The 15,641-nt window shown below is 51.0% G+C and overlaps 1 protein-coding gene across 3 annotated transcripts in view; it reads left to right on the top strand.

The window, feature by feature from the left end:
• Positions 1–15,641, top strand: part of PPP2R1A (protein phosphatase 2 scaffold subunit Aalpha) — a 53,855-nt gene that overhangs the window by 23,381 nt on the left and 14,833 nt on the right. For all 3 annotated transcript variants that reach the window (XR_001177428.2, XM_013049657.2, XM_004779904.3), the window contains exons 4-13: positions 948–1,180; positions 2,121–2,268; positions 2,382–2,537; positions 4,641–4,755; positions 4,864–4,934; positions 5,391–5,525; positions 11,498–11,671; positions 11,903–11,963; positions 12,599–12,753; positions 13,729–13,871. Coding sequence is in view for 2 of the 3 variants with exons in the window: in XM_013049657.2 (XP_012905111.1) it covers positions 948–1,180; positions 2,121–2,268; positions 2,382–2,537; positions 4,641–4,755; positions 4,864–4,934; positions 5,391–5,525; positions 11,498–11,671; positions 11,903–11,963; positions 12,599–12,753; positions 13,729–13,871 (1,391 nt within the window). In the remaining variant the exon portion in view is untranslated. The remainder of the gene's footprint in view (positions 1–947; positions 1,181–2,120; positions 2,269–2,381; positions 2,538–4,640; positions 4,756–4,863; positions 4,935–5,390; positions 5,526–11,497; positions 11,672–11,902; positions 11,964–12,598; positions 12,754–13,728; positions 13,872–15,641) is intronic.

The raw sequence follows: 15,641 nt of genomic DNA, 5'->3' as shown, positions 1-15,641 counted from the left end.
TGATTGCTTCTACCAGCTCTGTTTTCTTGTGGCAGTTGATGGAGTTAGGAAGCAGCTGCCTTTCCTAGGCTACCTGCCACAGTTGCTGCCTCTTTCCATTGTCCCCACCCACCACCTTTGCTCCTTGCTCCATTCTGCTGGAGCCCTGGAGGCATTTCCATGTGTGGTTTCTTCCTGCTTCCCACACCTGTCAGGCCATACTGGACTTTGGACTGCAGGTCTCCACACCTTTATTTGAACAGACTAGAATCACGTTAGCCTCCCCTTATTCAGTCAGTAATTGCTGAGTTTCCACCCTGTCTGAGATGCTCTGCTGGGCTCTGAGGACATTGTGATGAGCGAGTTAGATGTCCCTAAAGGAGCACGACCCCGTCCCAAGCCACAGGTTTGCCAGTCACGTGCCGTGAGCTCCTGGGGCAGTCGCCTGTCAGCACAGCCATGTCCTTTTGCAAGCTCGGGAACCCGGTGGCCTGGTTTGGATCCTGTCTAGCACTAGCTAACACTAGCGTGGTCAAGTTATTTGACTGTCTGCCTCAGTTTCCTCTTCTGTAAAATGAAGACCGTCACAGGACCTGCTTCATAGCATCAGCATTGTTCCCTGTTCCTCGCTTCCCCCTGCCCTCCAGTCCCAAGTTGTGTGACACAGTGACCCTGCTTAGGACACCCACCGAATAGATGTTCCAGTCAACAGCCACGATTTTCCATGCGCTGTGAGGTGCCGGTGACAGCTGTGGCTCTGCTAGAAAGTGATACATAGGACTGTGAGCTCCTTCAAGGGTGTCTATATGAGGTTTTCTGGGCTCTGCAAGAAGGTCTGCTGGGTGAAGGTGGGGATGGGGAGGTCAAGGAAGGTTTCTCAGGAGATGAGTCATGAGGGGCACGGGGTGGGGCTCGAGGCTGGGGCAGTGGGGAGGTGACCTGCAGTGACCTTGTGCTCTGTGCCTCAGCCACCCCTGGAGTCGCTGGCCACAGTGGAGGAGACGGTGGTGCGGGATAAGGCGGTGGAGTCCTTGCGGGCCATCTCGCACGAGCACTCACCCTCGGACCTCGAGGCCCACTTCGTGCCACTGGTGAAGCGGTTGGCGGGCGGCGACTGGTTCACCTCCCGCACCTCGGCTTGTGGCCTCTTCTCTGTCTGCTACCCCCGCGTGTCCAGCGCCGTCAAGGCAGAACTTCGGCAGTGAGTCCCAGCCTCCCCTCTGCTTGGACCCTTCTCTCAGGCTCAGCCCCCACTCCTCCCCACCCGCTCAAGCCTCTCAGGTCCCAGGCCTGGTCCAGACATGACCTCTTGCTCATTTAGGGAATGGAGAAACGATCGCTCCTTCCTCCCATCGGGCTTTGTGAGGATATACAAGAGTGAGTGCACACATAGCGCTCAGAACAGATCTGGCTCGTAAAAGTGCTTGGCCTGTGAGGGGTGGTGCCATCTCGGGCCTGCCGCAGCCAGAAACCTCACAAATACGCTGGCTCAGTTTGTCCACCACCGCCCCCCTCCTCCCCTTGGGCTTGCTGCCCCAGAGAATTCCTTGTATGTCAGACTCCTCTCCAGGAACAGTGAGTGGAAGTGCTTCTAACTGGGTTAAAATTTCCCAGTAGTATGCGTTTCTTCCCTTCCCTCTGGACTTTGTTCACTCACCAGCTCCCGGGACTGTTGAGCAGCAAGCCCGGGCCCTGAGCTCAAGCACATGACGGAACACTGGTGCTCAGCTGCCCACGTGTGCTTAGAGGTCTGTGTGCGCACGTGCGTCCCCCATGCTCCTGAAAAGTAAAACCTTTGAGGGGCCCCAAGCAGCATCTTAGCTCAGCCACTTGATTCAGTCAGACTGATAGATCCTGCACCTGCCATTCAGTAGGACTCACTATGTGTGGACTGGCTGCTCTTTCACACACCGTATCTCATTTAAACCTCATCAGGACCCTGTGCGGTGGGAACGATCACTCTCAGCTCCATTTTATAGGCCTGGGAAGACTCAGAGGGCTCATGGCTTGTGCGGAGTCACTCAGGCAAAGCCAGAACTTGCGTGACTGCAAAATCTGTGCTTTCTCCTCTCTGCCTCTGCGTGCTGCTGTGGGCTCCTAGCTAGGCCTTCCTCCTCCTGAGTCCCACTTCCAACCCCCAGGTACTTCCGGAACCTGTGCTCAGATGACACCCCCATGGTGCGGCGGGCCGCAGCCTCCAAGCTGGGGGAGTTCGCCAAGGTGCTGGAGCTGGACAATGTCAAGAGTGAGATCATCCCCATGTTCTCCAACCTGGCCTCTGACGAGCAGGTGGGCTCTGCTCCCCAAGCCCCAAGCCCCTCCTCCATCCCCTTCCCCTGGCAGACCCTGTGTCTCAGAGGGAATCCCATGCTGCCCTCACTCTGCTCTGATTGTCTCCCCAGGACTCGGTGCGGCTGTTGGCAGTGGAGGCATGTGTGAACATCGCCCAGCTACTGCCCCAGGAGGATCTGGAGGCCCTGGTGATGCCTACCCTGCGCCAGGCTGCTGAGGACAAGTCCTGGCGCGTCCGATACATGGTGGCTGACAAGTTCACAGAGGTGGGGGCTGTTGATAACTCACAGAGCTGAGGCCCTCAGAGGGGCCACACGTAGAAATCGGGTTTTTGGTTAAATCCAACAAATCACTGGGTGCTTGAGCAGTAAGCTCTCCGATCATCTGGCTGCATCTCGCTTCATAGTGGCAGCCCTGGTTGAGTAACTGTCGCAACTGAGGTGCTGTGTTAGGAAGGGTTCTGAAGCCAAGTTCAGGTTCTGTGGAGAGTCCCAGAGCAGAGAAGGCTGGTATGGGTGTGCTCTTGCCCTAATCAGACTATCTCTTTCACAAAAGGGAGGGCATAGCCTTATTAGTTTTGGGACTGCCATGACAAAGTGCCACAGCCTGGGGGTACTTCATTCCCTCGCTGTTCTGGAGGTTATTCCAAGACTTCTAATTTTTTTTAAGATTTTACTTATTTACTTGTTTGTTGAGAGAGAGAGGAGGAACAGAGGGAGAGGGACAAGTAGACTGCACTGAGCAGAGAGTCCACCGAAGGGTTTGATCCCAGGATCCTGAGATCATGAGTCTGCCACTTAACTGACTAAGCCACCCAGGCGCCCCTCTGAGGCTTCTTTTCTTGGTTTCTAGTTGGTCTTTTCCCTTATCTTCACATGGTCTCCCCTCTGTGCATGCCTGTGTCCTAATCCCCTCCTGCCCCCGCAAAAGGATTCCAGTCTTTTTGGATGAGGGCCACCTTAATGACCTCTTTTAAAACCCTGTCTTCAAGTGCAGTCCCTTTCTGAGGTACTGAGGGGTTGGGCCTGCAGCAAAGGAATTTTGGAGGCACAGTAGTTCAGCCTGTAGCACAGTTCAGAACTGGTCAGAATGACACCCACCAGGCAGGCAGAACAGGGACAAGATAAGATCCTAGACGGTGCTTGCTCACAGAGACCACGTTTGCTTATGCTACCATCGTGTTTGTTGCACACCCGCCTTTTTAGGGGTGCTGGGGATCCAGCGAATTCAGCACATTCCCAGCCTCCAGGGAGCAGGCAGCCTGAACAGCAGGAGGGTCCGTTGAGAGAGAGGGAAGTTGTCAGCACCAAAGCCGACAGCCCTGCATGGGGCATTGAGAAGAGGAGGTGGGGCTGCCACTGGTTCTAGAAGATGGGCAGCTGAGAGTGGGGATAGGACTGTGTTCCAGCAAAAGGACAGCATGTCCATGGAGCTCTGGGAGTCCAGAGCCAGTGCGAGTAAGAACATTCCAGACTTGCCCTTGGGGCCCCATGTGAGAGAGGGCTGGAGAGAGGCACCGGGCTTGAGGCTTGGGTGCTCTTCAACCCCATGGCTCCCTGTTCCTGTGAGTGTGCTTATTTCCGTGGTGTTTGCTGGAAGGACTCGGAGCCTTGGGATAGCATTTCCCAGACCGTCCATGTTCCCTGTGAGAATGTTAGCACAGCGCGGCCGCTCCCCGGAGGCTCGGCACCATGGTTAAAGACGGTGCTTCCGTCCTTGGCCTCTGGACAGCGTGGACTGGATCACACTGGGTTTTAGATAAAAGCTCAGTGAAGGCAGGGATTTTAGATTCAAGCTGCTCCGTGCCCAGGAGATACTCTGTGGTCTGTCTAAGGGGCAGCATTGGGCCCTTCAGAGTTTTTGTTTGTTGCCTTCTTAGTCATGAGCTATCCTGCTCCCTGCTAGGTCTTCAGGAGCCTTCCCTGGCATGCCGCCTTCCCCCTCAGTCATGATGTGTTTAATTTCATTACGAGAGTAATTCGGGGTCGGGTAACCAATTTGGAAAATACAGAAGACTATAAATGAGAAAGGAGGAGCCATATCACTAGAATGTTTTCGGATCAGATAACAGAAAATCCCTCCAAGTAGCCTGAACAGTAAGGAGACCTGTTACTGCCGTTAACGCAGAGGACAGCACGGTGCAGTAGGTACTCTCGTGGCCGTCATTTTGCTTTTGAGGAACCAGGCTCAGAGAGGTTTGGAGACTTGCCTGGGCTCACCCTGTGGTGCTGGGAGTAGATCTCAGCAGTGATCCCAAGGGCCACATTCTTCTTAACCCCAGTTCTGGTGCCTTTAACTGTGATTCTGCTCTCATTCACCCAGAGAGAGTAGTGCCCAGCCCTCTCACTCGCCCTGCTTTCTGTCTGCAGCTCCAGAAAGCAGTGGGGCCTGAGATCACCAAGACAGACCTGGTGCCCGCCTTCCAGAACCTGATGAAAGACTGTGAGGCCGAGGTGAGGGCCGCAGCCTCCCACAAGGTCAAAGGTTGGTGCTGGCGACCAGAACACAGCAGACGGGAGGGCATCCGAGGGCCTGACGCAGAATCAGGACAACAGGTCTCACTTTCCTCTCTCTCCTTTCTCCCTCCCACAGAATTCTGTGAAAATCTCTCTGCTGACTGTCGGGAGAATGTGATCATGACCCAGATCTTACCCTGCATCAAGGTAACAGGAGTTTGGTGGGAGGAATAGGGCAGATCTTGGCCTGCTGAAGAGGAGGGGTGGACATTGGGCTTTATAGACATTCAGAGGCAGACAGTCCCCAGTCTTCTAGGACCTGGCAGTCTTGGATTGGGAAGCAGGTGGGGTCCTTGAGGGCAGGCAGAATCTGAGGTTTGGGCCTGAGCTTGGGGTGGGAGTACTTCCCCTCAAAAGTTCCAAAAGCTTTGGCCTAAGGGTGGGAGGCTTCCCGGAGCAGGGCTCATGGAGCTCAAAGCAGGTGGGACAGGTAAGGAGCTGCCTTGTACCTTTGTACCCTAAACCATCACTGCTCCGTGAGGGAGAAGGGCAAAAGCAGGCCAGGGTTCAGGCCTTGTAGGAGGTGGGCGGGTGTTTGCCTGGTTACTTGCTGCTGTAGGGCTCATCCTGACCCTGTGGCTCCCCCTTCCTTCTCCCTCCCAGGAGCTGGTGTCAGATGCCAACCAACACGTTAAATCAGCCCTGGCTTCAGTCATCATGGGCCTCTCCCCGATCCTGGGCAAAGACAACACCATTGAGCACCTCTTGCCCCTCTTCCTGGCTCAGCTGAAGGATGAGGTAAGAGTGTGTGAAGGCTCTGAGCTCTGGGTGGCCAGAGGTGACAGGTTGGGTCAGCCTCTTTCCCAGATTGGCCAGGAGTCTCCTAGAATCTGAACAGACAGCGCAGGCCCCAAATGAGTTGAATACTGGTGGGCACCATGGCCTGTGCGTTCACTCATTCACTTATTAGACAATGATTGTGCATGCCCTTGCTCTCTGCTGCTGCTTTTTCTGGGTGTTAGGGATGCCAAACACCCTAAGACGGTTGCACTTCCTCCGAGACATTCATAGACTGACTGACAGTGGAGAGAGACAGATGGCCAGTTCCATGATTCCATGATCACACAGATGCTGTGATATGTTTGTGTCTTTTAGGATTTAGGCAGAGATGCTGTAATGTAGACCCCAAAGTATAGTGGCTGATGTAAGTATTTTTCTCACAGAGGTTCAGAGCTAGGTGGGCCTACACTGAGGGTTAGCCCTGCTGACCTCTGCGCTCTCTGAGTCTGAGACAGCTGTTCTGATTTTCACCACCCCCAGCCAGCATGGAGGCAGAAGGTATTAGACAGCAGGAGGTGTGGTCCTCAGAAGGGCAAGATGCAAAAGAGAGCACCCATCACCCTGTTCCCACCCCACACACCCTATTGGCTGGTGCCAGTCATGTGACCATTCCTTGCTGTTCAGTTGGCCTGGAGTACAGAAGATGAACCTGTGCTGGGTGAAGGCTGGATGGGTCATGGGGTGACAGCCAAGGAAGGAGTCTGGACTTGAACAGTGGGGAGCTAGAGGCCCTGGAACAGATCTGGGTGTTAGAAAGAAATGCTGAGGGTACTTTCAAAGAAAGAAAGCAGTAAAGAGGCCAGAAGAGGTGCAGGGAGACCAAACTGGTGGGAGAGGTATGGCTGCAGAGATGTAGACAGGACCTTGTGCAGTGGGGGTGGTTTGCAGGCTCCTGGTTTATGTCATGGTGGCGACAAGGCAGATGGTGGGACAGTTTGCTGGTCTGTAACTTCCATGCTGCCAAAGGCCTCAGTCTCCCTGCCTCCCTGCTCTCCCCACGCCCTGCCCCGCCTAACACACCCAGTGCTAGGAAATCACATCAGCTTTGAGTCCTCTGCCGCTGCCCCCCAAATGTCATGTTTTTAAATTTTGCTATGAGGGCATCTGCGTGGCTCAGTAGGTTAAGCCTCTGCCTTTGGCTCAGGTCATGATCTTAGGGTCCTGGGATTGAGTCCCGCATCAGGCTCTCTGCTTGGCAGGGAGCCTGCTTCCTCCTCTCTCTCTCTGCCTGCCTCTGCCTACTTGTGATCTCTCTCTGTCAAATAAATAAATAAAATCTTTATAAATAAATAAATTCTACTATGAGGGGATAATCTCTCAGCCCCAAAATTACAGACCAGGGTTTCTTATATTGAAGATAGTGTGCCTTTTAAAGAAAAGCTTAGTAATCTTACTTTTGGTCATTTATTTGTATCAGTTTTGTTGTTGTTACAGTTTAAACCATTATATATATAAATAATAAATTTTATAATTTTTATAATGACTTAAATTTTATGACCCAAGTAAGGTGCTTCACACATGTTTTCTTTAATAAGCATGCTTTTTGTAGCTATCATTTGTATTCACTTCTCATGCTTAGGTGAATACAATGGGGATAGCTTAGCTAGTGAGAGTCCCTCGAATTGGATTTTGTGTCCTTTTAACCCATCACCAGCATCTGGGGGAGCATTTTGCTTTCTGGCATCAAGGAGAGATCCACACTGAGCTCGAGTGTGAAGGTATGCCCCCATGTGCTAGAACAGCGCCAGAGCCAGAGCCGGTTTTGGCGCCGGTTTCACTGTTAGCAAGTGCTGTGTGGCAGTCATACTCCCACAGCCGTGGTCTATCCCAGCACAGCTTCTCTTGCAAAGAAGAAAAGAAAAGAAAAAAAAAAATCACAAGTTTTCTTGGTATGAGTTAGTCATCTGGCTTGTATTTGAGATTTCAGGTTTAAATCTGTAAACTTCATTTTTTCTATTTATTAAGGTTTATATACTTACCCAAATAAAAAGGCCTTTTTCTGGGTATGCCTGAAGTTACATGGTGTAAGGTGCTGACTTGTGCTTTCTCTTATGTGTTCAAGACACTGTGCCCTTTGCACCAGGGCCTCAGAGGTGACCTCACAGGAGCTCTAACCCTGTCTTTGAAAAGCGAAGGTTTCGGACAGTCTAGGCCTGCTGAGTTAACCCTTCACTACACCCTTGCTCACTTGGTTTATTGTCTCATTTCAATGTTTTGTTGTTGTTTTAGGACCAGAATAGTTTCAACAAGGAAATAGTTTTCTGCCCTTTCTGAGGATAAGTAGTGGTTTGTGGGAAAACCCTCACTTGAGAAAGGCTTCTCCTCCTTTGGTCTCTGGCTGACCTTTCAGATGCCCCAGCAAGGGTTTCTCTTCGACTGTGGTCCAGAGTTCCTCCTCTGGGCTTTCTGATGCTCCGTACCAGGGAGTAACCTGGCAGCTGGGGGAGGTAAGCTGGTTGACACAGGAGGCTTGGTTTGGCTCCTGGGCGGCTGCAGAGCCCATACTCAGTCAGGTGGTGCTTTGTTGGGTGCCCGTTTCTTCCTGTCTCCAGAGGGGAGACTCCCATGTGAGTACGTGTAGTAGTTTCCACCTTGAGGATTCTGTCTGGCTAACCTTTAGGGGAGGGAAAGAAGCTCCTTCACCGTCAGGACATTTCCACTCACAGCCCGGACAGATGCTGACTCCCTTAATTCTTCATTGTATTTGAAAACAGGCCAGACACAGCATGTGGGTCTTCACACAGTCCAAAAAACCCATTGCAGTGGTTTTATGTGCGTTTCATATGTTTTTTATTCAAATGAGACCTCAATCCGGTTAATTTTCAGTTTATTCAAAAAAGAAATTTCCCTGTTTATATTGGGTGTTGCAGATGCCTTCATACCAAGTGAGCGATAAGGCAAGGCTCTCTCCTCACACTTGCCAGCCTGGACTCTGACCGCATCTTGGCCCGCCGAGTTGACTTGGATTGTCTTCCTTACATTCTTGTAGAGTTGACTCTGACACATGATAGGGTGGCAGGTGGAGCTGTTCCCACTCCAGAAATGTTTCTTAGGAAAAGAAGGAATAGGTACAGACTCTTAACATTATGACAGTTCGGGCTTTTATAAACATTGGGCACAATGTCCCTTTAAGAAAAGCAATGTTGAGAGGCACATTGGCCCACGCCGGACAGTGGAGCCCCGTAGGGTCAGTTCCGCTTCCGGGCTCCCATGCACTAGTCCAAGGCAGCCTCTCTGGGGGTTTGTATGGTTTAAGGAATCACTTTTGGAAAGTGTTTAAAGGTTTTCGTTTTTTTCGGTCTGCATCTCGTCTTGGATTCAAAAAGGAATTTAGGGGCTAACACTCCAGGAGAGGGTCTCCCCAGCCTGACCCCCATCTTGCTGGCAGTCAGTCACCAAGATGCCGGAGTACGGGGCCAGGCTGAGTGGGGACTGAGGACTGCACGCCCCATGCCTGCGGGGTCCCCCTGCCCCTCCTCAAAGGAGTTGATACCCTGCTCCAACACTGAGTGAGTGCCTACTGTATGCAGAGCTTCAGCTAGGCAAATGGGGTTGATGGTCTAACAGGGGACCCCTTGCAACAGGCCAAACAAGGTAGAAAGAACGAAGGGTTCTGGGGCCTGCCCCCCTTCTTGGGAGGAGTGCAGATGGACACTTTTTGTTCGTTTTAGAAAAAAAAAAGTGGCTCGATTGGTTAAGCATCTGACTCTTGATTTTGGCTTAGGTCAAAATGGCTTAGGTCATGATCTCAGGGTTGTGAGATCAAGCCCTGAGCCCCACATCAGGCTCCATGCAGAGTGTGGAGCCGGCTTAAGGTTCTCTCCCTCCTCCTGCCTCCTCCACCAACACCCCCCCAACTCTGTCTCTTAGAGAAAGAAAAGTTGACTTAAGGTTCAATCATTTACATGAGTTGATTTAATTTATGTAATCAATGTTTCACAAATGCTTAAATACACTCTGTAAGATTTAAAGCAACTGTCACAGGAAAAGGAAACCAGCAGGATGGTCAGTACTGGGAGAGTTCCTCCCTCCCTCAGTATCCTTGGCTCTGGAAAGAAATTGATACCATGTAGGGAGGGAAATGGTATTGGTTCTCAGAGTTCTTCTTCAGCCATTGGACTACAGCAGGCAGTTGTCTGTCTTCTGTTCCTAAATGAAAGCCTTACTGTATTTGCTGAAGGAAAGAGGCTCTCGTCATCGGGACTCTGGGGATTTTGCTAGAGAGATGCCAGGCGAGCCCCTCTTGTCCTCTCAGCAGTTGCCTTTCTCTTCGCTGCTTTCTGCATCTGCGTCCCCACCTCTGTGCTCAGGTTCAGTGATGTGCTAGAACAGCCCTCTCGGGAAAGCTGTTATACGTGGGGTTGCTGTTGGTCACAGTCAAAGGACAGGTTAAAGTCAGTGAGGGAGAGTTACACAGGGGAGACTCGGGGTGAACTTCTAGGAGTCCTCTTCCGGGCAGTCCCATGGATGACATGTGACAGTACCCACAGAGAATTGCCAGCTGTGCCTTGGTTTCCAGGGATTTTACTGGGGGTTGGTTACACACCCATGGATTGGAGCCATGTTAGTTAGCCAGGTAGACTGTCTGCCTGCCCTCCAGAGGTCAGGTTGATAGCTCGATTCTTACGGTTCTTACTAAGTCACGTCAGGTTGTAAGCAAAGTGTCTGGCACAGCCCATGTCTCCCAGGTAACCACAAAGGTACTGTCATCAGACAGGATATACCAGGGGCTTAGAGATCTCCTAGAAGCTGGAAAAGCCCAACCCTTGTTTGGAATGTGTCTAATTTGAGCAACCTGGACCTGCTGAGTTAACCTTTTATTGCAAAGTACACTTGTTTACTTGGTTCAGCGATTGGTTTCTCACTTGGTTAAAGCTAGAACTACCTGTGATGTCTGTCATCTACGAGTATGTCATTTAAGACAAGGATCTAGTAGGGCTTCTGTTATGATTAACAAGAACTCATTATGTTTATGTGCCTTTTCTTACAAGTTGTTCACATGCTTTATGGAAGTAGGGGTACATATGTGTATACATGTGTATACGTGTATAGTAACATACATGTATGTGTATACATGACAGTAAGTCAGTGCTCATGATACTGGTAGTCAGCTGGCGACTCAGAAGTACTTCCTTATTCCTTTGTGCATTCTTTCAGCAGAAATGTGTTGACAGGGCACCTGGGTGGCTCAGGCAGGCGTTAAGCATCTGCCTTTGGCTCAGATCATGATCCCAGGGTCCTGGGATCAGGCCCTGCATCGGGCTCCCTGCTCAGCGGGAGGCCTGCTTCTCCCTCTCCCACTCCCTCTGCTTGTGTTCCCTCCCTTGCTGTGTCTCTGCCAAATAAGTAAAATATTTTTAAAAAGGAGAAGAAGAAGAAATGTGCTGAGCACCTGCTGTGGGCCAGATACTGTCCCATGGGGACATGAGGATGTGACATGTGCTCCTTAAAGAGCTCAGAGACTAGCAGGGAGAAGAGAAGTCACAGACATGATGCTAACGGGCTCCCACACATCAGGCCTCTTGGGGATCAGACCCCAGCAGGCACTTTAATGACCTCAGCCACCCTCGAGAGGCTGGATGGGTGCTTCCCTGTCACAGGTGAATGGCCAGGGGTGTGCTATCCCTTGCGGATGGGCTCCCAGCTGGCACGCAGCAGAGTGGGAATGTTACCACGTCTCTTTTTTCCAGAGCGCCGTGTTTCTGCAGTGATTCCCACAGGTCCTTCGGAACGACTGAACATGTCTTTGCTCTCTGGGGAGATGCGAAGAGCTGCCTCCCGTAATAACCCATGTTGCTTGCTCCGGTGGAGCTGGCCAGGGCAGTAGCAGGCCCTCCGGAAGTGTAGCTCCTGCAGAGTTGATGCGGCGCGACTGTCTTAGCCCTGTTTTGGGCCAGGTGCATCTTCTCAGACCCCTGTCTTCTCCTCAGTGCCCGGAGGTGCGGCTGAACATCATCTCCAACCTGGACTGCGTGAATGAGGTGATTGGCATCCGACAGCTGTCCCAGTCCCTGCTGCCGGCCATTGTGGAGCTGGCTGAAGATGCCAAGTGGCGAGTGCGGCTGGCCATCATTGAGTACATGCCCCTGCTGGCTGGACAGCTGGTGAGTGCGGTGGCCGGGGGTCAGGGCTCTGACAGTGTCACTGGGGCCTGTCAGGCTGTCTGGGGAATAGGAGGAAGAGGCATGAGCCTGTAAAGGTGAGTAGACTTTAGCTAAAAAAGAAAAAAAGAGAAAAGAGGGAGAGGAGTCCCCCAGGTGAAGCTGCGAAATACTGGTGTGTTTGGGTGGGTGTTTCCCTGGAGTGTTGCTGGTTAACCTTATTTTCTCCTGCAGGGGGTGGAGTTCTTTGATGAGAAGCTCAACTCCTTGTGCATGGCCTGGCTTGTGGATCATGGTGAGTCTCCAGCAGGATGGGGGAGGATGTTGGTGCTCTAGGGAGGATAGATGGACATTGGCCGGGGTCGGGAGGGGTGTGGAGTCACTCTCCCAGGCCAGATGCTGCTTATGTGGATCAACTCCTCTGCTTTTTAGAATCCTGGAGAGGTACAGGATGGGAGGGGGCCAGAGCAGATCACCTAGGGATGGCCTGGTACAGTGGAGAGAGGGGTGAGGGCCACCGGGCAGATGACCTGGGCTGGAATCCTGCCCCCTGGCTGTGGAAGCTCAGGCACATTCCTTTCTCCTTTCTGAGATAGAGGGCTTCTCAGTCTTTTAGGGCCATTGTGAGAACTACTCACTGCTTTCACCGACAGGTGAAAATTAAAGTTAACATTTGTCTGTATTGTACCCTTCCAAGTATTAATTACTGAATGATTTGCTTGGGCAAATCGCTTCTGGGAGCTGCAGTATGCCCATCTATAAAAGAAGACCAATCGAAAAACCTGTGTCTTGGAGCCCTTGGTAAAGTAGCCTACCTGTAGCACTTAGTGAACCCTTTGGTTCACCTGCAGCCTAGTGCCTGGGTCCGCGAGTGACTGCTAGTCCCTGCCTGCTCAGCCCTCCACCTCCTGAATCCCTCCTCTTTTGCAGTCTATGCCATCCGTGAGGCGGCCACCAGCAACCTGAAGAAGCTGGTCGAGAAATTTGGGAAGGAGTGGGCCCATGCCACTATAATCCCCAAGGTCTTAGCCATGTCTGGGGACCCCAACTACCTGCACCGCATGACAACACTCTTCTGCATCAATGTGAGCACCCCCGCCTGCCTGCTGGCCTGAGCAGGGAACTGGGAGTACCTGGGAGAGGAGAGATGGGAGGGGGTCCTGAGGAAGACGTCTGGCTTGGGAGTGGGGACATGGTGAGGTTTGAGCATGGGAGAGAGGAGTCTCTGGGGAACTCCAGGCCACAGGGTAGGGACCTGCATGGTGGGTGGGAACCCCAGGACTAGGGAGGCTTGACCTGCTGGGCAGTGACTGCCAGACCTTTCCAAGCATCCCTTTCCTCCAGAAAGTGTATGTGTGTATTTGTTTGCGGTAGTTGGTTTTGTGTGCAGGCTCTAGAGTCAGACTTTCTCTTTAATTCTAGCTCTAACGTGTATTAGTCAGGGACCTTAGGACATTTCCTAACTGTTCAGTGCTTTAGTTGTCTTAACCAGTAGAGCACTCATGCTGGTAACCACAGTACCTTACTCAGGAGGTTGCGAAGAGTAATCTGGCCATCCAGGCAAAGGGCTTAGAGCAGTTATCTTATATGGAGCAAGGACTCCTTTCTGTTCATTTAAGTAAACCATACACGGAACTAGAAAGTAAAAGATAGAGTTTAAAAACATAAATAGAACTGAGTGTTCTGATGATGTCTTCCCACACTGCCCCCTGGAGACCATCACACTAAGAAAGGCATCCCAAGGGTTGGGATTCAAGCGCATCCCCAGAAGTTAAAGAGAATTCTGAGGATGGGGAAATGGGACCAGGACAGTCTGGGCTGGGGGTTTCTAGGACAGGGAGATAGTGGTATTAGGGCATTAGGAGGGCGTTGGAGATGGTCGTTCAGGAGAATCAGCTGGCCCTGGGGTGGTCACGTCACCCTGGGCTTAGACTTCTACATATTGCTCAGTGTCACCTTCAGGCCTAGTCATCTCTGAGGTGGCCTGGTCAGAGGAAGGGGGAAGTGAGAGTTAGCCATGAACTTTGTATAATCACCCCTCTGTCACACACCACCCCCAGGTGCTGTCTGAGGTTTGTGGGCAGGACATCACCACCAAGCACATGCTGCCTACAGTCCTGCGTATGGCTGGGGACCCTGTCGCCAATGTCCGCTTCAACGTGGCCAAGTCCCTACAGAAGATAGGGCCTATCTTGGACAACAGGTGAGGCTTGGATCCTTCCTCACACACTGGTGGGGCTGATTCTAGGCATCTTAATCTTTGACCTTTGAAGTTGGGAGTCTAGGGTTTGAGACCGAGTGTGGCTCTTGGCTTGCTGTGTGAGCTTGGCCTATCTCTTCACCTTCCCAAAGTCTTAGTTTCTTCAAATGTGGAATGAGAATTCTCAAGGCCTGTCTCATAGTAGGAGGGGAGAGTGGGGGCAGTTCTGTGTACTGGTAGCAACACGTTAGAAAATGAAATTAGCAGGAGCGCCTGGATGGCTCAGTTGTCTGCCTTCAGCTCAGGTCATGATCCCAGGGTCCTGGGAACAAGCCCCACATTGGGCTCCCTGCTCAGTGGGGAGCCTGCTTCTCCCTCTGACACTCACCCTGCTTGTGTTCCCTCTCTCACTGTCTCTCTCCATGTCAAATAAATAAAATCTTTCAAAAAAGAAAGAAAATAAAATTAAGAAATAGAAATTATTTTTGTATATGTGTGTACATAATTTACTACTGCACCAAAATCGTCAAATACTGAGGAATAAATTTAATGAAAGATGTATACCATCTTTAGTGAAAACTATGAAACATTGCTTTGAGAAATTAAAGATCTACTTAACATTTATGGGTGGGATGTTCCCCAAATTTAAGTATGGATTCAGTCTAATCTCAGCAGATTCCTTATTGAAAAATTGACCGCTTAACTCCAAAATGAAGACGGAAATGAAAAGATCTGGAGTAGGAAATGTGGTCCTAAGAAAGAAAAAAGTTGGAAGACTTCTACCAGATACCAAGACTTAATGACACCACAGTAATTAAAAAGTAATATAGCCCAATAAAACAGAGTCAAGGACACAGAAACAGACCCGTGTGTACATAACAGTAAGGGCACTAGGTGCTCCTGCAGCTCTGGGGGGAAATGCAGGTATTTTCATAGACAGCTGGGTCAGTTAGGTGTGCTGGTGGGGTGTGATTGGGAACCACTCACTTCTCTGTCCAAGTGAATTAGAGATAACAGCCAGAATAGAAAAATAAAAAAAGATTCTGGAAGAAAACAGGACAAACTCTTAAGACTTGCAAAGATTTGTTTAATTGCTCAGATCTGTTAAATAGCTCCCCAGGGGAAAGGCTGATGAGTTCACCTTGAGTGAACATTATGAGAGTAAAATGGTGAGACACTGGTGGGGAGGACGTATTTGTAATCTGTATTTCTGACCAAGGACTGACTCATCCAGAGTACTTTCCCACCGATCAGTAAGACAAATGCCCAAAAAAAGAGATGGGCAGAATCCAGCTGTAACAGGCACTTGCAAAAGAAGATCTCCTGTAGCCAGTATGCATGTGGCACGATGCTCGGCGTCATCAGCCATTGGGACGTTGTAAATGAAAAGATACCCCATTGGGTACCCGGGTGGCTCAGTTGGTTAAGCGTCTGCTTTGTGCTCAGGTCGTGATCCTGGGGTCTTGGGATTGAGAGCCTCAGCAGGGAGACTGCTTCTCTCTCCCTGCCACCACCACCCCCCACTTGCACTCTCCCTCGCTCTCTCTGTCTCAAATAAATGTTTAAAAGAGAAAAGGATACCCCCAGAATGGCTAACCTTAAAAAACTGAGGGTCATTTGGTGCTGGTAGAATGTCTGGAGTTCTCATACACAGGTGGAGCTCCAGGTGGGAAATGGGTGCCGTCACTCTGAAAACTGGTAGAATCTAGAGAAGCTAAGGGTATGTGTGCTGTGAGCCAGCACAGCATGTCCATTCCTGGGCGTATATCCAGA

The sequence above is a fragment of the Mustela putorius genome, unplaced genomic scaffold, assembly GCF_011764305.1.
Source record: "Mustela putorius furo isolate JIRA1106 unplaced genomic scaffold, ASM1176430v1.1 tig00000196_pilon_pilon_pilon, whole genome shotgun sequence".
Classification (NCBI taxonomy): Eukaryota; Metazoa; Chordata; class Mammalia; order Carnivora; family Mustelidae; genus Mustela; species Mustela putorius.
This window is presented reverse-complemented; position numbering and strand designations above follow the sequence as displayed.